Below are 22,868 nucleotides of genomic sequence, written 5' to 3'. Positions count from 1 at the left end.
AAGCAAAGAACAAATAAAAAATAAAAATAAAAAAAAGCAAACTCCAGCAACTTGTGCGGTCCGAGTCAAAAGCTACAAAGGTTTAGGATACAGAAACAAAAATTATCAATGCTTAAGAGGATCGGTGACAGTCCAACACATGCTGTCTTTCGCCCTCGTGCTGAATTAAATTGTCAGGATTATCACCATAATGCTCTGTTTATGAAGGGTAACGGCAATTTGTGCTGATGGCACTTGCTGCCTTTAGCTTCAAGCTGCCTTCCCCCATCTCCTCTGTAATTCATCAGCGCTCTTCCCTATTCCGTCGCCCCTTCTCACACCACGCGCTGCTACGGGAAGAGCACAGGACGCACGGCTGCAAACGGCCGAACCACCCAGCCATGCCAATCAGACGCTCACTCCTCTGATCTGAAGACTGGGGTCAAAGGAGGGAAATTGCACTCCTTTTTTGGGAAGTCCCTTATCTCCAGGGCAGCACATTTTACGAGGAACATAAACAAACAGGAAAAGACAATCCCCAGAGCTGCTTGGCTGTACTGGTTTCAGAAGCAGAGGAAAATATTCCCACAGACCTCCCGCCAGCCACTGAGCGCAGCCCTCCAAAGACTCCCGAAGAACAGCGGCTAGCTCAACAACAGGTCTCCTTAGCAGCTATAATTACCAACAGGAGTGGGTGACACCGCTCCTTAAACTGTTAAAAATAACAAAAATCAGATCAGAGCATTAACATTTAAAGCAAAAAAGAAAAAAAAAAAGAGAGGAATTTACCTTTCCTTCCTCCAACCCTTCCCAAATATTATAAAACAAAAAAATAGAACTTTCCGCTCGGAGTTAAAAATTCACAATTATGTGGGATTTCACCTTTAAATGTCAGTGCTGTTTGTTACATGAAAAAAGCCCTGTCAGCTTAGCCCTCCATGCCTTGCTGGTGTCTGCTTAATAGATAGTTACCTGGGATGATGGATGGCTCTTTGTTAGACCACTAAATGGCTCACAGCCTAGAATAAGCCTGTATTTACTGCCAACATTTGTTTATTTCAAGGATGCAAAACCAAATTCGACTCCAAGCAGCTCCACCCGACAAACACAAGAAATAAAAGAGAACTAATTTGCGCACGAGTTTACAGGGCTCCATCAACACTAGCACAGCACTAAAGGGACTTTGCTAGGCTGTTGTTCTGAAATACCAAGAGGCAGCAACGCAGGGAGCAAGAGGAGGCACATAAATCCAACCGACTGCTGAGGAGCCTTGAGACCTGATAGCACTTCTGACTAGTGGTGTTAAGCAGCATGCGGGGCTTGGGGGTTTTTTGTTTTTTTAAAAAAAAAGCAAAACAACAGGACCATGGCGCTAGCAGAGCTGGCCTAAACCTCCTCATGTGTTGGCCATCAAATAGGTAGACTGCATATTGGGTTGGTCCTTACTAGCTTGGCTTGCTCTCCTCACTCTCTACTCCCATACTCGAGCCAGTATCAGAGCAGCTTTCTCAGCTAGTTTGGAAACACACCTCGCTTCTGCTCTGCAGAGTCCGCCTCCCTACTTGCCTTCCAGGACCACACCGGGCACTGACCATTTGCAAAAACCTCTACTATTCCTGTCACAAGCCACTTACACAGCAAATCTTGGCCAATTACCTGCCAGATATGACCCACAGCTCCCTAGCTATTTCTCTGCCGGATCTCTCCTGAAGAGAGAGCACAATCTCCGACAATATGGTGCTATGCAGGCAGATGGCCAGTTAGCATTTGACAGGCTCATTTGACTTGTGATCTCCACGTAGCCACGATTTGAACCCAGGGCCACAGAGATAACAACCAAGTGCAAAGGATCTCCAACTATCGTCTCCTCTCTGCCCCTCGCCACCCACACGCGCTCGCAATCTGTCAGGCTGATGATTTTCACACACTTTCCTTCTCTCCTTTTGCTATTCTGGGGCTGGTCCTGGATCACAAAGATTAATAAATTCTTATTAAAACCTGCACGAGATACAGTCCCGCTGAAAGTGCCATGGAAGGTTAATTAGCGAGGATGAGCTGAAACTTTTGTTCGCGTTTCTGACTCACTTAATCTTGTGAGAAGCCAGCAAGCTGACATATTCTGCCTCCGAAGGCGCCAGGACAAGCAGGCTGTTCCCGTGACAGCCAATGCGAGCCGTCCTCCCAATCCGGTGGATGTATTCCGCAGGTGAAGCCGGAGCGTTATACTTCAAAAAGGGAACATGAGAAGGGAAAGGAGGAATTAACAGAACGCAGCGTGTTAATTATAAACGAGACACTCGGTCTGCTCATCTGAAACAAAAGGGATCTTAGCAAAACCCATATGCCGCGCCTGCCTCAAAGCGGTCTGTTTATCAAGAACCCCTTGGACTCATCCCTGTAACCATCACTCAACCCCCTCAGCCACAGCAGTTTTTTGACATTTGAATGTGACACATTGGCCGACTTTCAGATAATAGGACAGTTTCCCCGTCTCAGTGTCTCTCTTTGCCTTTTACATTTTATTTCTATACACGCACGTCAGGAACCTGTTTGGTTCCCTTAAAAAAAAAGAAAAGAAAAGAAAAAACCCCCCCAAAACTCAAACCAAGCCACCCCCAGGAACGCCCGCACAGAGCGGGAAGCTGTCTGCTCTGCACTTCGGAGGAAAGCCAGAAAAGACAAGACAGTGCATTCAAATTCAGAGGTCAGCTAAATTGTTTTGTTTTGATTAAAGCGAATCATAGCTGGTTACTGGATGGAAAAAGAAACCTGGGGTAGATGGGGGAATAAGTCCTTTAGGCTTACTTGGCATCTTCACTACAGAAACGTTGTTTAAAGCCCCCGCTAGTATAGCAGCGCCTCTCATTTACTTCACTGGGAATCAAAAATGCCCAGCCATTTGCAAGATCTGAAAAAGGGTGACATATTTCCCTCCCTTTAACCTCCCCCCATTCTTCCCCCCCTCCTCTCTTTCCTGGAAAAATGAACATTGCACAGAGATACTGCTTAGAAATGAGCCCTCAGCAGTTTAACTGGAAAAAAACCAACAACCAAAGCCCACTCTAGTGTTTATACCTGTGCCCTCTGGCAAAGTTTCTACTGGCTAGAGGTGTGAGTAAGATGCTGTGAGCAATCTAATTGCTCCCTGCAGGTCCTTGCTCTTGGACACAGCTCTCAGGACAGCTGAGATTTCGCCTTCTGGACACACAGAAGTCTCCCAGGGCTTTAGGTAATTTGCACTACGTTCTAACACTGGCAACCATATCTTTGCTTAAATTATATTAATATACAGATCGGGGAATTAAAGACCTCACTTCCCCAGCCTTCTCTGACTAGCTAGTTCCTACAAAATTTTTTCCTTTTTTAAAAGCACAAAATTAAAATCAAGTTTGTCACCTGAAGGGATGAGATAGAAATTAAAAGGATGCTTTGTTGAGGCTCTGTGCCCTGCTCTTTTTTAGCCAGGTGTCACTTGATACGTGAGAATCTCTGGCTCAGTTTTTCCTCTGAATTTTCCAATTCAACTAACCTTTTTAAATTTTTATTTTTATTTATTTATTTTTACAAAAATGAAATCTGCTGCATGCCATCAGTTTCTTCTTTGAAATTACAGGTTGCTGGTTTTAAGGTTCAGTTCTTCTCCCTTACTTTTTATTTTATTTTTTTAAGAACAACATTTCTGTCAACACCAATGGAGCAGTACTGTTTTTTTCTTCCTAGGGAAAATCTGAACCACTCCATTCTCCTACGCGCTCACAGCCACCCCAGTCCCAACCTAACAAAGCCTAACTTGAAACAATTAAGTCATTGCACAGGAATCGTCGGGCTACTCTGATGTTTAAAGTCAAGATTGCACTTAAGTTCCTCATTTAACTGAATCCTCAGCAATATCGGAAAAGCAAAAACATAGAACTGCTGAAGAGATGGCCAGCACTTCACAGGATTTGGCTTCTGGAGGTGGGATGGAGGGGTGTTTCCTCCCAGCCAGCAGAATATTATTACGCAGCTGATGATACTGGAGTTATGGAAGAGGAAAACAGACTGTCAAAACCAAAAACATGATAGACACGCCATGTCTTAGCAAAAACTTGAGTCCCAGTCCTGCAGCCAGGAACACATGGGCCTCCCACACCTGTGGGCATCAGCAAAGACAATCCAACTGCAGAAAGAGGATGTGGACCGGGAAGGGATTTAATCTGAGCAAGCCTGCACTTAACATGTACACACACACACACACACACACGCAAAACCTACCTGTATGATCCATGTAACTTGAGGCAGGTCTAGTCCACGTGCTGCAACATCCTTTAAAATTAATAAGAAAATTACTGAGGTAATAATGCTTTGAAAATATCAGCAAAGTTATACCTCTTCTTGGCTGGTGATTATGCTGGGAAACAACCGGCTACACCAGTAGGAATTTTATGTGCCTAGTTTGGGGAGAGACGGACTGAAGGTCAGAAATAAAACTGAGCTTTTAAAATGCAGGGAAGATTTTTAACAGACTAATACAATACAAAATGTTCTATTACTATGGGCCAAAGGCTGGAGGATATAAAAATACTTATTTCAGGAGAGTGTTGTGGAATTACAGCAGTCTGCTACAGTCCCTTTCCGCTATGGCAGACAGAACCTGCTGTCTTAACGGTAATGCAACCTTTGCTTCTTCAGTTTGTTTCACTGAGGAAAACAGACCTGATGGTAGCACCTACTAACCAAACAGTGAGAGAGGCAGAGTTTAGTCTCGGGAAAGCAACATTACCTCTGAACACAACTTTCTCCACAGCAGGCCTAAGAACTAAAACCAGGCTGCTAGCGGTAAAAAGGAAAACGTCCACGAAGTAAATGATAAAGAATCCCGGGCCTCGAGTAGAACACCCAAATGTGCACTGATCTTCAGCTATGACTAATTAGTTGTTTCCTAGGTGATGGACCTAAAGTTGAGGAGCAGATGACTTGCAGGTCACCTGGCCCTATGATAAGAGGGCCAGCAAGCAACTTAGCAGAGTCTGCAGAAAGCTGGAGGACAGCTCAAAGAGATGGGACTTCAGCTAGCCCTTAGATTTGCACCAAGCTGGCTTTGATTTGGAGAAACAAAACTCAGCCCTGAAGAAAAGAGTCTGAAGCTGCTGTCAGGAGTGTTATTTGATGTGCCAGCTGGTGAGAAAACCTATCAACTTGGAGAAGGACTTGAGTGAGACCCTTTGGTTATCCACAGCCAGTACAGTTCATAAAACATATCCTTTCAAGGAGAAAAGAGAGCTTAAATACTGTTCAAAAAAGAGAGAAAGAGTGCAAATGTGTTTCAATCTCCTTCTTGATTTTCTGTTCATTAGTAATGTCCTCACATACTCTTTGGATTTTACATTCACCACGCACAATACAGAGCAGGTGTGCAGATTTAACTCTGTTAGGAAATGTTTTGGAACACGTGTATCTTTTAGCTAGTTGCAAAATAGAATATATTAAGAACGTAAGCAGGAGCTTAATGTACTAAAAATGTGTCAGCCACCCACTGAAGTGTTTTCATGCAACTCTCACACACGTTAAAAGACTAGGAAGCTGATGTTTTGGCAGCAAAGGCCTTCCCACAAGCACTAGCCAGGTTGCTTTGTGGCTCCAACTGCAGTAAAAGAGGAGACACCTTCCACATCGCCCACTCTGAAATAATACACATTTTCGCTCCAGCACACTCATTAAGAAACAACTTGTTCCCAGAGTCAGATGAACAGATGCACAAAAAGCCATTTAAAGGAGGTTGGAGAAAATAAATCAAGAGAATTCAGGAAACATGTACAGCAGTTACCAGGATAACAAGCTTATAAACTCTACAGCACGATCAAACAGGAGCTGAATTCTGATTCCGATTTGGCTCTGTTATATATTTCCACGCTGACTAGTCAGTGGCTTTTGGTCTTTTTCCGTACTGTGCTTTCTGACACCTAGCTGTCTAGGAAAGGCTGTGGCTGATGAGAGGGCTCTGACCTTGGGACAGGGTCAGTTTACCTAAAAAACACAGATAGCCAAGCATCCAAGCGGTCAGCAGCAGGCACCTCCAACACGGGAGGCGGAGCAGCCGGCAGGGCGCAGGAGCCATTCCATCCCTCCAAGGTGAGCCATCCCTCCTCAGTCATCAGAATTCTTTTCCCCCTTTCAAGACACCTTTTCTCAACACCTCTGGCTGGAAAACCACTGCCACAATACAGGATTGCTCCCGTGTACATTTGTCAAAGCAAGTACAAAAGTTGAAAGGTTAACTGAAGGCCTAATAAACAGCCAGGGACAACATTTTAGGAGGAGGCACGCTCCCATCATCAGCCTTGTGTTCACTGCTGCTTTCACAGTGCCATGAGCTCCACTCGCTGTTACTGACATATATCAGCAGTTATTCTCTTGGGTTTTACCTTGGCCTTCTTTCAGAAGTGTCTTGGGATTTACTGGTAATTGGAGTGTTTTGCAAACTCTCAAAGATTCTTCAGTATCAGTCCACCTGCATCTCCTGTATATCCTTTTCCTCAAAGCTCCTACTAGACAGCAGCAAAGCAGAATTAGGATAAAAAGTCTGAATTGATTTGCCTTCCTCTGCTGGTAGAGCCCATAAGCTTCTTGCTTCTCAAATCTTTAGAAAATGCTTTGGGGTCATCTTACCAGGAAAGAGAATACAGCTCAAGCAACAATTACCCGGTTTTACTAGCACTACCTTTAGTCCATACACAGAAGCACATAGCTGCTACCAGTGCCCCCCAAGAAGCCCAATGGATTTCCCATTTACTATCCTCCCTTCGTTTCCATTGCCCTAGATGGCATTCCCCTTTCCATGCATGACCTCGCACAACCATTGCTTAATAAGACGGAGATCAAGAATATGACATTTCAGCAGTTCACTGCTGATTCCTTTCAGTGGGTGATGGAAAGGAGTATTAAGACACTATCTCACAGGAGCAAAGAGAAAGAAACTACATCAGTGCAATTTTAAAGAAAACCCAGACACCAACCAAACACAATAACCAGAAGACTTAACCGTGTTCCTGGCCTGATCCCAACTGGAAGCCACAGAAAGGCACAATATCAAGGCACAACCCACGCGAGGACCCTCACAGTTGCTGACATTTCTGCTCCTAACAATTCATATTACTGGACTGTACTCGCTGCCTGGGACAGGGGCGGGTGCAAGGGAACGGAGGGCAAAAGGCCACGCAGAAAGCAAGGCCCATTGCTGCAGAACATCAGAACTAACAAACAGAGCCATAAAACTTTTGCGAGGGCCTTGGTTTGCTCAGTCCCTCTCATGCAACCTAATTAGGGCAAAGGAAATTGCTAAAGTTGCTTTTGAAAGACACTCAATGGTGAGGTCTTGAAGGCCCTGCGCTTGACAATTGGCTGCCTACATGTGGCCTAGAAGTACAGATGGAAGGCAGCTTGCTCAGGTGCCAGGCTGTCAGTTGGATTAAAATGACTCATTTATTTACCAAAGAACCTCACAAAGTGCTTTAGCTAACAGGCAGAGAGGGCCTAACGGCTCTCCAAGCTGGGGAAGAAGCTCTCGCGCCTTCCCGGCCTGCCAAAAGTCATTACTGCCGAGTGTGGAAAGCCATCAGCAGGGTAGAGACCCCCGTCGGCAGGGTGACAGATTGGGCTGCGTAATCAGAGGAGGAAGGAGAGAGCACAGAAGCTGTCAGAGGCGAAAGCTCTTGGCTGGGGCCGCCAGAAAACTGGCAAGATGAGTTAGCGTGACTGAGTAAACAGCAAACAATCTCCAAATGATCTTTCCTCTCTCCCTGGAAGAGATGAACTTGTTTAAAAGGCACATCCCAAAGGAAGTTGCAAAGAACTTCAGTGAAGGAGAGAGAAATAAATCTGGATGAGACCCTCTGAGATATGTGGCCCTTCTTTATTTTCTTGTCTGCCAGCCTATTTTGTCTGGCAAAAATATTTTATGGAATATATTAATATACATATGACATAGAGCAAATTAATAAAAGGAACAGCAGGTCCCATTGCTTACTAGAGCGGAAAGATGGGTGGAGAACATGGCATAAGGGACAAGGAAAGGACAGCAACATTATTTGCATTGGTCTTATGTGAGCCAGGTTTCAAAATTTTGTGGGCACAAATTCACATAAATGATTCTGCAGTGAAAAAGGACAGAACCGTCTTCCTGCAAAACATTTTTGCTGATATGAAGAACAGTGTCAGAAAAAGCAATGCCCTCAGAGGCAGGAGGTGGTCACAGTGCCTGGCTGCCCTTTGGACATCTGCGTTGGGGAGGCACCTGTAATGTGGGACTAGTGCAAAGTGTATCTCTATATTAAGGTGTCCATATGGTCCCCATTACTGTGGTAACAGGCCACCTCCTGGTTTCAATGCATTTGTCCTCCCAACATCTCTGTAAGGTAGAACAGTGCTACTCTCCCCATTTCACAGACGGGGAGCTGAAGCACAGAGAGATATTGGACCCAGACATTCAACTTACTGTGCTTAACATGCTAACCGCATGCCAGCTGAGCCATAGTAACTGTTAAGACTTGCATCCTTGCCTTGCAGTAAATGCAAAGTAGCTTAGATTGCAATAAAGGCGGGTTATGATAAATGCATCACCTTACATTACCCTCTTCACTGCAATCCCGGCTAATTCACATTACCTTCCATTTATGACAGGTCAGGAGCAAACACGCAACTAGCAGTGCTCAGCTGACATGTGGCTACTTGCCTTGTCATCACAACTCCACATCCACTTGGGTGGAGTCAGTGGCATAGCAGGAAACCAAACCATATCCCCAGTGTCTCAAGGTGGGATCCCATCCACTGGGATTGCTTTATCCAACTTATTCGTCCTTATACCCTGTCAACAGCTGCACGTTTCCTGGCAGATTTTTCCTGCCACAGGCTGCATTTCCCTTCAAACTGTTTCACCCAGGAACTGATATCCCAGTGAAACACAGAATAGTGATTGCAATGATTCTGCTTTATCTTGCTCTAAAACTGAGCCTTCACTGTCTTTCTAAAATCACTAAACTGAAATTTCAGTAACAAGACATGTCCCTGAAATTTCCCATTCCTGTCAGCATGTGCATGAAGGATAACAAAGTTAAGCTGTCTAACATTTAGCATCTTCAAAACACTTCATCTACACCAGTGAATGAATAAGCCTTGCTACCCTCCTCATTTGAGACTCTTAAATTTTATCTTCATATAGCAGGAAATTAAGTTATAGTTAGACTTATGCACTGCAAAGATGCAATGGTTTGATCAAGGTCAAAATGCAAAGGCTGTACACACACAGGGCCAAGACCAGCATGTAACAAGTACATTTTTACAGGTGATACTATATGTAATTTGGCAACTTTAAGTCAAACACTCCTACATACATGTCAGTCCTAGTTTGATCTGTGGGCATAAAAATAAGATAAAAGTCAGCTCCACACACTCTGGAAAAAAAAAAATTGCAACTAGTTTCCTTTAAGAATATGTGCTGCAAGAACAGGAGTCATTTCAGAGCTGGAGAGGGTTTCTCAGCTCTAATTACTCCCGATCGCTGTAATTTACAAGTTTGCGGTGGGTAGAAATCGCCAAGATTCACACATTTTCAGATCAACAGCTGCCACTATTAGAGAGCAAATCGTGCAGCCTTCTGCACCACTGCAGCAGGCTAGCTGTGGCACCGACAGGTCAGAAACGAGAAGCGGAAGGTGCCACCACAACACAAGGGTGCCAGCAAACTTCAGTAGAGGACAATTTCTCCCTCAGCACCCTTGAAGGAGGCTTGAAGGGCAAAGCATGGAGAGCAGCAAAGCATGTGCATTTCTAATGACAGAGTCCTCTGGTTGGGCTTCCCTTCCATCCCTGCAGGTTTTTGTTTTTAACCTTGGGGTAGTCATTAAGCTGGGAAATATCACATTACATCCAATTTACCTGGCAGTTATGGGGCATGCTACAAATTAGGATTGCTTTCTATTGACTGCACGTAGAGGGCAAGGTTCCAGCTTCAAATGAACAGATTTTTCCAGACATAAGGCCATGCAAAATACTAGGAGGAGCTTGTATAAGAGGATATACACTTTTTCTGTATATGGTGCCTTACAGCAAAAGGTTATATAATTGTTTATATAGAGGGCACCAGTTCTTATTTTTATATGAGATGCAGAAAAAGGAGATGACTTTTCTCAAGGTCAGATAGTGAGCTGGAATTAGAGCTCAGTGCCAAGTCCCCTGTTCTACCATTAGGTATCAGGTGGGTCCATTAGTGTGTAGCTGCAGAAGGACTGTAAGTTACTTACAGTGCAAAGCAAGATGCCAGTCTTGGATTTTAGGAACTCCTGGAACACCTCTGTTCTTTCCTAGAGGATTAAAAAAGGCAAAAAGACATGCACATTACAATCAGCCATAAAGCAAAATAGCTAATGTAACAATTTAACTACTATGCCTCGTTCATTATGTCATGTCCAGTTTCCAAAGCAAAGGAATTCACTCCAAGAGCTCCAGTCAAACTCTTCTTGCAAATGAAAAATCTACAGCACAGAGATGTGGTCCCAGGTAGGAAGGCACAGTGTCTGGGGTAAGCCCAAATGCATGTGATCAAATCAAAGCAGCCAACACTTCCACAGTTTGCAGAGAAGCATGGCTTGTGTATGTCAAAAAAATGTCACTATTTTACACGGAGATAGGACCCACAGAAGATTAGGCAGGGGCAACAACACCACTGGCATACTTTTGAGGCAACACAGGCTTTTGTGAATGCATCAGAAAGCTGAAACGTGTCCATCACTTGACAAACATCTGTCCAGTCACACAACAGGCATAGTGGATAAACCCATTTTGGTCACACAGGGATACAGTTGCATCACAGGACACCAGTCCCATCAGGTGCCCAATGGGGCATGCAAACAGCCATCAGACGGGCCATGCAAATACCAGATACCGGGGATGCTCAGCCACCCAGCCACCCCTGTGAACTGCTTTGGGATAAGAGTCTCCAAAGCAAGAGGGCAGAAAGTCCTGGCCAGAGACCCCCACCCCAGGGTGGCAAGGAGGCAGCAGCCACAGAGCTCTTGGGGTGCCGTCCCGCGACCTTAACACAAGAAACAACCTTGTCCAGACAAGAGTTGTCCTGAGGGTTCCTGGGCACCCAGGCCTCTGGCAATGAGACCAGGGCATCTCCACTGAGAATCAGTGGCAGGCGCTCCTCAGCCTTGTCCTCATCTCTGGTCGGTACCAGTGGGATTCCTGCAGCCCTCACTTTTAATATGAGCACAGGCTGCCGGGGAGGATTGCCCACCCCACCTGGATCCCAGATTGCCTTGCCAACAGTCTTTGAGCCCCTGAGCCCCAGAACTGCAGGAGCCCACTAGTACCACTCCTCATTTACCTTCAGAGCCTCTTGCTTTGTCAGTCCTGAGACCTTCCTGAGCGCACATTATCAGTTGCACTAACTTACTAACTACTTTTTTTTTTTTTTTTTTTTTGATAAAAGCAACGGAAAATGATTCTCCAACACACGACATTTGCTATCAAACAAGGTAAACTCTAAGTACCAGTAACCAGAGGCCTCAGTAGCATTTGGTCTCCATGCTTGCCAGTACCACCTATCCATACATTTCTCCTCTCCCCAGATGAGGGAAATGACTGCACACACATTTCCTCAGTTTTATTCCATTTACTCTTTCCATTTCCATAGCTCAGACGGTCTCTGGCTTCAAAAAATACCATACCTGTTTTCTGCCTATCCCTTCTGCACCTCCTTCCAAAATATCCTTGTCTCCATGTTCCCAGCCTTCCTCCTCAGAGCTCTAGACAGGAGTTAAGTGAATGGCCCGCTATACTGACGGTATAGAAGAAACCTTATACACTTCACTCCCAGCTAGATGTATTGTTCAAGAAAAGAAGGGAAACTTGGGCCTTGCCGACACACTGAACCCTCTGCTGACAAAAATTAAAGAAGAGAGCGCGCTGTATCTTGTTGACAATGACAGCAGCCGTGCTCAGCAGTACCATATGGGATCCACAATTTAGCTCCATTAATGCTCTTAATTTGAAGACATCAAGCACTAATTACACACTGGGTACTAAAAAGGCAAAACCCTTCCCCTGGTGCCAGCTACTTAGTGGTGTTCTGTTGCCTTAACAGCTGGTCAGGGTAGAGTTGGGCCAGACCAGGCCTGCTCACTCGCTCAGGCAGGCAGGTTGAGGAAAGGCCAGAATGCAGGGACAACGAAGCACATGTTTCTGGTCTCCACAGGATGGGAATGAGTGAGAAAAACAATGGCTCTTCACCTCTTGCTTCATCAGAAGAGCTCTATTCATTTACCACCTCTGCTGTGCAGCTCAGAGTAGAGCAGTAACTCTCTCCATCACAGACCAAGAGCAGGACCAGGGGCTGAACTTTCAAGGGAGTTCCCTCAGCTATTGAAAGAACCACTGCAGTAACAGCTTATGTGATACTCTTCTCCTGACTTCTGAGTCTTCTGTGGCAAACCCCATGCTCATCATCCAGACCCACCCTGCTAAAACCCAGAGTTATTTTGGGATAATCCCTATTATATTGCTATTATTCCATTCCAGGGAAAAGAGCTACCTATTGATACACTTTTTTTTTTTTTTTTTTTAAAACAAAAGCCAAACTGTTCCATCCTTTAGTAATGGGGGACAAATTATTAGGTGGTAATGTTTTGGGGCTTGGATGAGGTTCTTTCTGGCATTAAAAGCACTTTTTGACTGCATGAGAGAGAAGCATGGATACATAAATGGTTTAAGTGTGCCCACTGGGAATACTGAATGGCTGCCTCAGCCTGCTGAAATAACACCTTTTGCCTCTTCAGCTGTGTTTTTCAGATACAGCTACCAAAGTCCTTTCCAGAAGTGGGCCAATATCCTTATTCTCATTAGCAGATGGAAGAGTGAGGCCCCTAGAGGTGAAATGACTCTCTGTCCTCTCTTCTGCCCTCCTCCCCAAAATAACCACACAATAAATCATAGGGAGTAAGGAACAAAACAGGGTATCCTGACTTTTTGGTAATGCTTACTTCCTGTTCCATGTTGCCATGCAGTCGTAGAAATTGGAAGTGTGCAGAGGAGACAGACAAACATTCACGTTGTTCAGACTCTAGACCTCCTGAAAGGACCTTTAGGAGGAGCTCATAGTGGAATTCCACTTGTTCACAGCTGGAGAAAAAGACGATCATCTTATTGCGTTTTTCAAACTGCAAGAAAAACAAGAATAATTGCACAAGACCAGTTCCACAATCCTCTGCCACTTCCCTGATCTTATGATATCTAAGTGACTTTCACTTCTGGAGATGCAACTATTTAGGAAGATACATTATGAAGTTTGACAGCGAATGCTAAGCCCACAAAGAAGCATGAGTATAGGTGGCACAGGTATCTCATTTTTCAGCATGAAAGACATAAGAACACCTCAGCTCTCTTGTGGCTAACTGTATAGTACATGCAGTTCAAAGCCCTAGATCTAATACAAGCTACCCTTGATAAAGAAAGAGATATAGGAGTTGGAAAGGACAAAGAGCCACTTAGTGATATAAATGCAAATAGAGCCTCACCTTGCACTTCTCAAGGATAAAAGCTGCTAAAGTGACAAGCCTCAATTTGCTGGGGACCATTATGACATACTGCTTGAGCTTCTCTGGAACAGCAAAGTTTTCCTGGTCCATGAACATTGATGAACTAATGGCTTCTTTACCTTCTTGTGATGCTGGTTTGAGCCTGTCCTGTATTTTATCTGCTATGGAAATGCTGATGGGATCATTCAAACTGATATCAGCCAGCCGTGTTACTCCTAAACCACAGAAAATAAAACATACATGAAGCCCCATCTCGGGTACAACCGGTGATGATGTAATCACATAAAGAACAACTACGGTAACTCCTGTGAAAAGTGGTGAATGGCAAGAAACTAATGTTAGTCATGTCTCAGACCCGGACAAAGCACTTTAGCAAACATCAGGCTCTTCAGGGCTTAGTCAGGCTTACTTGCTGTGGACTCCACCAAAAGTATCACCAGACTTTATTCCAGCCAACTGTGTTATTTTACATTATATAAATGTCTTGGCCAGAAAGACAGCATTTCACAATCTAGTTTTTTTCAAACGTGCGTGGAAAAAAACTCAGACCTGCACCCTATCAAAAGTGCAGGAATCATGAGGCCTGGCTCAATTCCTGCCTCAACAACCAGCTCCTTGTATGATACTGAGTGAATTACACTCATTGCTCATTAGCCTTGTGCCTTGATTCTATATCCATAAGACAAAAAGACAGTGTGTCCCAGCCTCCTGGTGACTTTGCACTGGAATTTGCATGACATGTAAGGACCATGTAAATACATATGCTGACAGAAATCCCAGTAATGAAAGACAAGTGTAGTAAGCCCAACGAAATCAATGAGCAATATTCCACTTACTGCAAAGGGCTTCAGCCTGGACCATAATAGACAACCACATATTTTGCAATTGCCCGTGAATTATTAGGCTAAAAGAGACATCATCTGTCTTTAACTTACCTTCTGTAAGGGTGGCTGAGAGCAGGACATTCTGGCGTGTTTCTCTCTCAGCATTTAAAGCGTTGAGTATCACAGCAATATCCTTCTCAAAGCCCAGGTCCAGAATCCTGCAAAAATGACAGAGATGGTAAAAGATGCTATAGGAAAGAACAAAGAGAAGAAAGTCTTAAGGCTACATGAGCTAATTAGGAATACGGGAAGTACCAGAGTAGATGAGACCTTTGGCCTATCTAGCTTCCTATTCAATTTTCAACTTCGGCCAGGGTCAGATACTTCAGGAGACAGTGAGAAAATCTCTGCAATGAAAAGTTGTAAATAATCTGTCCAAAAGGGACTTTTCTTCCTAACTCCATGCATTTGGTACTAGGTTGATGACCTAGAGGATGAAGGGTTTAAGATCTCTCTCCATCTCTTTTTTAATATTTAATACATTATCCAGTGTACATGTGGAGGGTCTTGTTATTCTTGTTCATATTTAAACTTGGAAGTTACCTGTCTGCTTCATCAATAATCAGCCACCGAGTACGACGAAAATGGATACATTCTGTGGACTTGATATGATCAACCAGGCGACCAGGAGTTGAAATGAGGATATTTATCCCTTTACGTAATCTGTTAGGGGTGGGAAATCAAATAAAGAAAATATACAGATTACCAATAACAGGAACCCATGAGAGTCAGGAACTCCAGCATACAGAAAAGAAATCATGGCCATAGTGAAAGTAGCAGAGTCAATACTTTCTCCCTAATTAAAACTGAAATTTCTTGCATAGCTAAATATTATTCTGCATCATCACTGAAATTCATAGAGGCATACTCAGCAGTAAGGACAAGGTGAAAAGAAACATTAATAATATAAAAAACAAAAGATCAAAAACACTCAAGCTAGTCTTTTTTTAAATTGAATACTTTTCACTCTCAAAAGTAAGCTCATTTTGTGTATGCTAATGGATTGACGAATGAAAATTTCATTTTGGATTGCTAGCATTTGATTTATGAAAGGAGAAGAGAATGAGACTTAACTCCATGAAATCCCTTCTCCAGAAAGCAATTTCCCCCATAACAAATACTGTAGACAGCACTTGGTGGTAAGCAAATACAGGTGTTTGTCAGAAGAGGAAAAAAAAACCAAAAACCTGACACAAGGGATCATCTCCTCAGAAGGTTCATCAACATTTTAGAAACAGATCCAACTGAGGGAAGTGAATACTTCCTGCTGACCTAGTCACTGTATCTGTGTAAGATCCAGGGGGATCACAGCTTGATCCAAACTCACAATCCTATCTCCCAATAAGAAAAGCACTCCAAAGACGAGCGACAGATGAAAAGGAGGTATGGCAGAAGAAGAACCCAAAATACAATTTTAAAAGTTGGTTTCCTACCTGGCTTTTTCTGATTTTCTTTTTTCTCCCCCCATTAGCACTCCAGGCACAACCCAGGCAAATGGCTATAGAAAAGAAAACCAAGTCCAATATGGTTTCTTAAAAAAGAGACAGTCTCTAATCCAAAACTGATTTTTCTTGACAAAAAGAGAGAGGACGGGGGCTGACAGCAGCGTGCGTCTGATCTGATCTATCAGACAGTCTACATGCACCGTCTCACCCACAGCTAAATATCAATGGTACCCTTAATTCTAGCCATGTAACTTGCTTCCCACACTGTCTGGGAAGATGGAAATGCAACCATTTTTGCACCACTTTCAGTAACATAATAATAATTCTTTTCCTTCTCCCCCTGTAGCCTAAATGTTCAAAGACAAGCTACAATGCTATTTCTTCATCTTGCCTTTAAGCAACATCCTCCCGTGGCCAAGCAAGATTCATGAACACCACCACCTTTAAAGTTTATATATACGTACACATAACCGCAAGCACACAGTCACCATGTTTGTGCACATTAAACATCAGTCTCATTGACACTGGCAGTTCTTGCTATTTAACGAGGCCCAACTCTTCACCCAATCCTGCGTTGCCCAATTTTTACACAGGAAATAATCAAAACACAGGACTGCCATTGCCTCACTCAAGAGGTAACATGGGACAGAAGCAGAGCACAACTTGTAAAGACTGTACAAACATGTGACTGGTAAATAGGCTTAAGTTTGCACAGGTCATTGCGTGCCAGAAATGATGATACAGTTGTCTACAAAAGAGCTCCTTTTTAGGGTTTAAAATAAGAAAGATGTCTAAGCAAGACCAACACAATACAATCTCTGCAGCTGGCATTAGAGCAATTGTCTCAAGAAGAGCTCAACTAGCCGCCTTCTCCCTCAGTAATTACAAAATAAAATTACATCTCCTCCGGTCTCCCACAGTCCTTCCAAGGTCAGTCAGACCGTGATCTAAATCTTCTGGTTTGGGTGACTGTGACCTTTTAGACTGGACCTGCTGGCTACTACATGCTATACATAACAAAGAAAAATCAAAGGGGACCAATCCAGACTACTTCTTTTGAAGATTACCTTCAACTGCTTGAGGTCCTTATGGAATATCATTGTCCAATATTAAAAGATTCAAATTCCACATCAAAAGTCCACTCATCATGACTTCAAATTGCTATGGAAAAAGACTGAAGTATTTTAAACCTCAGTATGACTCAAAAAATGGTACTCAATAATTCCAAGACAGAAAAAAAACTTGAAAGTGCCTTACTATTTCAAAGAAGAATAGAAGATGGGTGGGAATAAGGACCAGATAAACCATTCAGATCCCTTCTAGCTGTGGCTGAGATACTCTGTCTCAAAGGGAAAGTATTAACAAATTGATTTTAAAAGCCTTCTAATTTCTCAAATCATTCAATTGGCAAAGCAATTTACCAAGTTCTGTTCCCCATTTGAAACCCATTTGTCTAGTATTAGAGTTTCAGTAAAATGGCACTGTCCTATTGAGAGTTTCCATTCATAACTTGGACCAAAATAATGGTTATCTCTAAAAACAAAACATTGTGAAAATCCACTATGTTTGTTTATGAAAACACATGCAACTGTCTAAGGTAGCATAATTAATCACTTCATTGTTCATTTAATAGCTGAAAATATGCCACAGGGAAATCAAACTTAAATGCACTTAAAGACATACAGATTTATCTTTAAGGACCATATATCTTGCCAGATGCTGCATCTCCTTAAACGCCCAGTTGAATTCACAGGAACTGAAGATGCTTAGCATCTAACAGCAAAAGGCTCAAGGAATAAGCAAGAAGAAAATAGAGAATGAAATTCTTACCTTGAGTAGCTTCTGCATGGTTTCAAAGCTCTGGAGGGCTAGCTACAGAAATCAACATGAGAAAGTAAGTTCTGAAAAAGCCTACCCACGCATTTGCAAAGTTGATTTCACTAGTTTTACTTCCCCTATGCAAGCTAGGCAAGCTTCTCCCTCCCATACATTGAGCTAGAGAGTTTCCCCAGTCTTCCCAATTGATTTCTAACTGCATGGGGAAATTTAGAGGTTTCTCCTGACTTACTTCTGTACGGCACTGAACAAAAATGACTACCTTCATCCAGAAAACAAACATTCTTCCTGTGAGGGCAAGATCTGAGCAGAAGGGTAGACAGCATTTCTCAAGATAGTCTTCAGCCCCTGATGGACCCAAAGCCGCTCCACTGAAGACCACTGTACAAAAACTCACATTCAGACCACATCAGAAAGAAACAAGGCCACTTACCTCTCTTGTTGGGACTAATATGAGTGCATAAGGCCCATCGCTGCGCTGCAAACAGAGAAGACAAGAGGACCGCTAAGAAGAACGTAGCACTAATACACAGAGCATTTCTGCTTCTAATTTCTAGTAGCCGACAAAGTGAATTCTGTGGAGTTTCAGTACAAGTTTGTGCTCTTCAGACCCCCCCCTTTAGAGCTCCACCTAGTCCAGGTTGGCACGACTCAAAACCACAGAGATTCCACTCTTTCTTCTAAGATTAATGTTGAATTTTCTTTAGCCGGTACTATTCTGAAGTTTTTTCTCATATTTCGTGTACATTTGCTTTTGCAGTGTCACCCTAATGAACACAACAATTTGGGGCAATTTTGCTCCCTTCTTTGTATCAACAGCCTTCAAATATTAACACTCCATTGCCTTCTCTTTCCTTCTCTGAAACACACTCACAGTCATACTCAACATCTTATTCCACACACAGTTTTTCACTGTCTTATTTCTGATTTGCAGAAATAGTCTAATGTTTGATGCAGAGCAACAATCTGTAGGTACCAGCAGCAGAAAGTAACAATCCAGGATGGGTTGGAATTATTTCAACCCAGAAGGAAGTCAGGATGATCTCCTTCCCTAAAAGGCACAAGAGACGGCAGATCTGCAGCAGCTTTTTCTGGGTCAACAAGATGATCTGAATCAGGATCAATTATCAAATCTCACTCCATGTCAAAGATTAGAAACTGTTACTGCTAAAACCATGTCAGGAACTTCTGTTTTCCGTTCTCCCAACTTCCAGACCTTTGTCTCTACTGCACTCTATCTTCTGCAAACTTAGGAATTCAGTCCATTTATCTGCTGCATGAAGTAAAGGGGAATGTATAACACTTTATATTGTTATATCATCTGTATCTCAACAGTACGAGAGGATCACATTAGCTACATGCACAAAGGAAGGGGAAGAGAGACTGTTTGACCTTTTTAACAAGAAACACTGATGATTAGAAGAGAACAGCTGTAATTTATTTTTATTAATCTTATCATCAAAGGCAAATCTATTCAGTTCTGTTGCACCTACCTGTATTTTGGGTTTCATTCCTTGCAAGGACTGTACAAGCGGAATCCCATAGGCAAGAGTTTTACCTTTATAAAAGGCAGAAAATCAGAGTAGTTTCCATCATTTAAAAAAAAAAATGCAGAAGTTGCAGCACTCCTGCAAATTAAAGGGCATTAGAAAGTAACATTCAATCTACCATACTTAAACTGAGGTCAGAGTTTGGAAACATTTTCTAATTAAGTAGGAAGTTTCCAGAAAGGACGTCCGATAGGCCATAACACCAAGGAACTAAATTAAAGAAGAGGGATGGTGGTATCCCACTGACACCCATCTACACAAACAGCTCTACTCACCATGGGAAATGAGACACAGTTTACTGTAGAGCAAGTAAATAAGCTTGTATGATAAGAGTGTGAGCTGCTTAGCTCCACTGGACCCCTGGATCTACATCCCCAGCATGAGCCTTGGAATAAGCCCATACGCAATGGCTGGAAGCTGCACATCAGCATTCAGTCCCACCACTGCATCGTTACAGAAGTTTGCACAGCATCTGTCTGTGTCACAGCAGTCCCAAGCCAGGCTTCCGAGTCTGTCATTTTCATGAGCTGTACTGAGAATGTGATGTTTTGGTTCTGGATAAGGGATCCAATTTAACATGCCCTAGGAAGGGAGACTGGCAATTAAATACTGACCTGAACCGGTCTGAGATCTCACTAAAGCATCTTTGCCTTGCAGCAGCACAGGAATTGTTTGTTTCTGAACACTGTGTGACAAACAAAACAGGTTAGGAAATACAGATCCAACGCACAACATAAAATCCTAAGGTTTTAACAAACCATGACTGTTTCAAAACGTTTTACCCCAAACTCCATGCATGCATCCATCCCTGCTGTGTAGCTACATCAGCACGGTTATTTCTAAGGAAAGCCTACAGACACATATCATGTGTGGTAAATTGGAGGGGAAAAAAAAAAAAGATGATTTTATGGTCAAAGTACCAAATTAGGAGCCAGTACTCCTAGATTCCATCTCCAGCTGCAACAATGATTTGCTGCACAACTTACAAGTTATTTCTTGTTCCAGATTTTGAAAGAAACAAACCACGTTGCTTAACAGGAACCATGGTGTTTATAAACCAATTACATATAATGAAACAATCATAAATGTCTGTCAGTAAGGGGTAGTGAAGGGCAAAGGTTAATATGGATTTGCTTACCTGGTCATGCTACATATCTTCAAGACAGTGGTTATTGTGGATATCTGAAGAGATAAATAACAGTAATAAACAAGTTTCATTGTCAAATTCTCAGCATTGTTACTTTTTGTAGTACAGGATAGAGGAAAAAACAGAAGAATGACTCTTATTCTCTGGATCACTAGTCCAGCGCAGCTGGATGGTGAAGTTCCCAGGTCCTCAAAATACTTCCATTGCTTTATCAGAATTATATCACTGCTGGTACGTCATAAAACACCATTTTTTTTTTTTTAAAAAAAAAGCACCTCCCAAATGGTTTTCCATGTTCTTGGTATTACAGCTGCGTGCAGTGGGGGTACTGGGACACTGTTTGAGGATGGGTCAAGACACAGGCTCAGAGGATACTGGTCACCGCACTGTGCTAAGAGCCTATCTGAGAGATTACAACAAAATCAAGTAGAGCGCTACTGAGTCAGTAAAAGTCCCCATGAATAAAGGCGTATCTCTCAGCTCTCTAAAATCCCCCCCTTAAACAGCATACTCCATGGCACGCAGCCTTCCTGCCACTCACCAGATGTGGATGGAGGTCCAGCTGGCTGAAAGAATCCGAAGTGAAAACATCTTCTTGCACCTGCTGCACTGCTTTTCTACAAGTTAGGGGAAACAAACCAAAACAAAACAAAATGCATGGTGTGGTTACAAAGTATATGATGAGAGACTATGTAGATACCAGGCGAAATACATGTATCAAGCAATGTCTTTGCCCAAGCAAGGGCAAGAATTCAAGACGGTTGCATTGAAAGTTTTTTTTCCCCCACTTGCCTTAAAATACCTGTGAATTTCTGGGATATCTGGGTTGTTTCTAAACAAGCTGGACGTCTTAACGAAAGGTCTGCTTTTCAGGCTCTCATTTTGGCTATCAGACAACTGTTTCTTTGGAAGAGGTTTTTTTGATGAGTTTCCCTTTTCCCTGATGTCAGCTTCTGTAGTGCATTTCTTGAAGGAGCCTCCTGAAGGCTTACATTTCCGTTTTAAAGGTGGGTTTCCATGTGGTGATTGAAGCTTTCTTTTCAGAGCCTTAGACTGCTTTAGTATTAACAAATCAGATAGCAAGGAATGCATTAATACATGTGAATTAACTACATGATATCATATTTTATTCATGTTAAACACAGGCAGCAGTTCATGGATGGAACCTTCTTTTAGGGATCCTCTGTCTCATGACTAAAGAAATAAAGCTTGATTTTTGCAGCTGTATCTGAGTTCTTTGGATCAGAGAATGAGCCACATACCTCTGTACACTTCCTGCATCATATCTAAGACCTCTGAATACTGCTGAAATGCAAATAGAAATCTAAAGTCACGTGTAGGGTTCCTCACTCAAGGATTTAATTTAGCTTCTCTGGTAACTGAACAGAAATCCCTTCAAAAATCTTTCTCAAAAGCTCCATGTATTTCTTACATTAAAGCCATCCCTGTAGGCTTTTTTCTTGCTCTTAACAGAAGGAATGGCCTATGCTTCACTCAAACCTGTGCTTCTGCCAGCTTTCGGGATTTCTGAGCTCTCTGTTTCTGCTTCTGCAGATCGATTTCTTTTGCTGCTCTTCCCATCATTTTAAGGAAAAGGGTTGCTGTCCCCATATCCCTCCAGGAACAGTGATGAAGAAAGTTAATTTAACTTTGTTTCGTCCCCCAAGCCCTCCTCTATCCCCCCCAGCCCTTTTTAGCGAGACTGTTTTTCCTGACGCATTTGCAAAGCTCCTGGAATACGCCAACCCCCTGGGGCACAGTCTCGCCCCACTCTTCTATTTCTCCCCCGCTCTCGGTTGCACACTCTAGTTCTCCTCACCCTCCCGTGAGCCATCTTGCTCTCAAGCTCTGTGACTTCTTTTGCACTTGTTTCTTCACGGGTTTTGGACCTTCGTGGCCAGCTCCTCAGCTGGAGGAAACGCAGCAGCTCGCCCTCGCAGGCATTTTTGACGTGCAGCGGCCTGAACGCGTCGCCAGGCAGAGCAGAAATCTCCCTCCGAGCACGTTTCGCTGCCGCTCTGCCTCGTCTCGCCCTACTGATTTATCCTGCTCGCTGCGACCCGGCATTTCGCGGTCTCTGCCCAAACGCGCGTTGCTGCGGCCGAAAGGGGCAAACCCAGCCCAGCCTCCCCCGCCTCCAGCTCCGTCCAAAACGCCGGCGGTGGCGTCGCCTCCCCCGAACACCCGCGATGACCGAGACAAACCATCCGGGCAAGGGCCCCCCCCCCCCCCGCCGCCTCGGCCGCCGCTGGCCCCACAGCGAGAGCGAACGGCGGCTCCGGCCGCAGGGCCGGCGCGGGGCGGCCCGCAGCGGGCAGCGCCCCCACCCCCGGCCCGGCCCGGCCCCGCCGCACCTACCCCGCTCGGCGGCGAGCGCACGTTGAGCAGCAGCACTCCGCCCGCCGCCGCCATGGCCCCCCGCGCCCGCAGGACCCCGCCGGCGCCGCCCGCCG

General features: G+C 43.8%; 1 protein-coding gene across 7 annotated transcripts in view; it reads right to left on the bottom strand.

The window, feature by feature from the left end:
• DDX31 (DEAD-box helicase 31) overlaps positions 1-22,853 on the bottom strand; it is a 49,228-nt gene extending 26,375 nt beyond the window's left edge. For 4 of the 7 annotated variants that reach the window (XM_067308900.1, XM_067308903.1, XM_067308904.1 and 1 more), the window contains exons 1-16: positions 22,774-22,853; positions 21,218-21,471; positions 20,957-21,032; positions 20,407-20,450; positions 19,883-19,953; positions 19,212-19,276; positions 18,152-18,196; positions 17,713-17,754; positions 15,871-15,935; positions 14,981-15,100; positions 14,489-14,595; positions 13,533-13,768; positions 12,999-13,175; positions 10,257-10,316; positions 4,234-4,284; positions 2,065-2,204 (exon numbers count right to left, since the gene is read on the bottom strand). In XM_067308900.1, coding sequence (XP_067165001.1) covers positions 2,065-2,204; positions 4,234-4,284; positions 10,257-10,316; positions 12,999-13,175; positions 13,533-13,768; positions 14,489-14,595; positions 14,981-15,100; positions 15,871-15,935; positions 17,713-17,754; positions 18,152-18,196; positions 19,212-19,276; positions 19,883-19,953; positions 20,407-20,450; positions 20,957-21,032; positions 21,218-21,471; positions 22,774-22,827 — 1,607 coding nt within the window. In that variant the 5' untranslated portion in view covers positions 22,828-22,853. Of the gene's footprint in view, positions 1-2,064; positions 2,205-4,233; positions 4,285-10,256; positions 10,317-12,998; positions 13,176-13,532; positions 13,769-14,488; positions 14,596-14,980; positions 15,101-15,870; positions 15,936-17,712; positions 17,755-18,151; positions 18,197-19,211; positions 19,277-19,882; positions 19,954-20,406; positions 20,451-20,956; positions 21,033-21,217; positions 21,472-22,234; positions 22,592-22,773 lie in introns of those variants that run through there. The other 3 variants (XM_067308901.1, XM_013941780.2, XM_067308902.1) reach the window with 3 other exon arrangements.
• Positions 22,854-22,868: the final 15 nt, after the last annotated feature.

Source organism: Apteryx mantelli, chromosome 21, assembly GCF_036417845.1.
Source record: "Apteryx mantelli isolate bAptMan1 chromosome 21, bAptMan1.hap1, whole genome shotgun sequence".
Lineage (NCBI taxonomy): Eukaryota > Metazoa > Chordata > Aves > Apterygiformes > Apterygidae > Apteryx > Apteryx mantelli.
The sequence above is the reverse complement of the archived record's forward strand: the minus strand, read 5'-3'. Positions and strand labels throughout refer to the sequence as shown.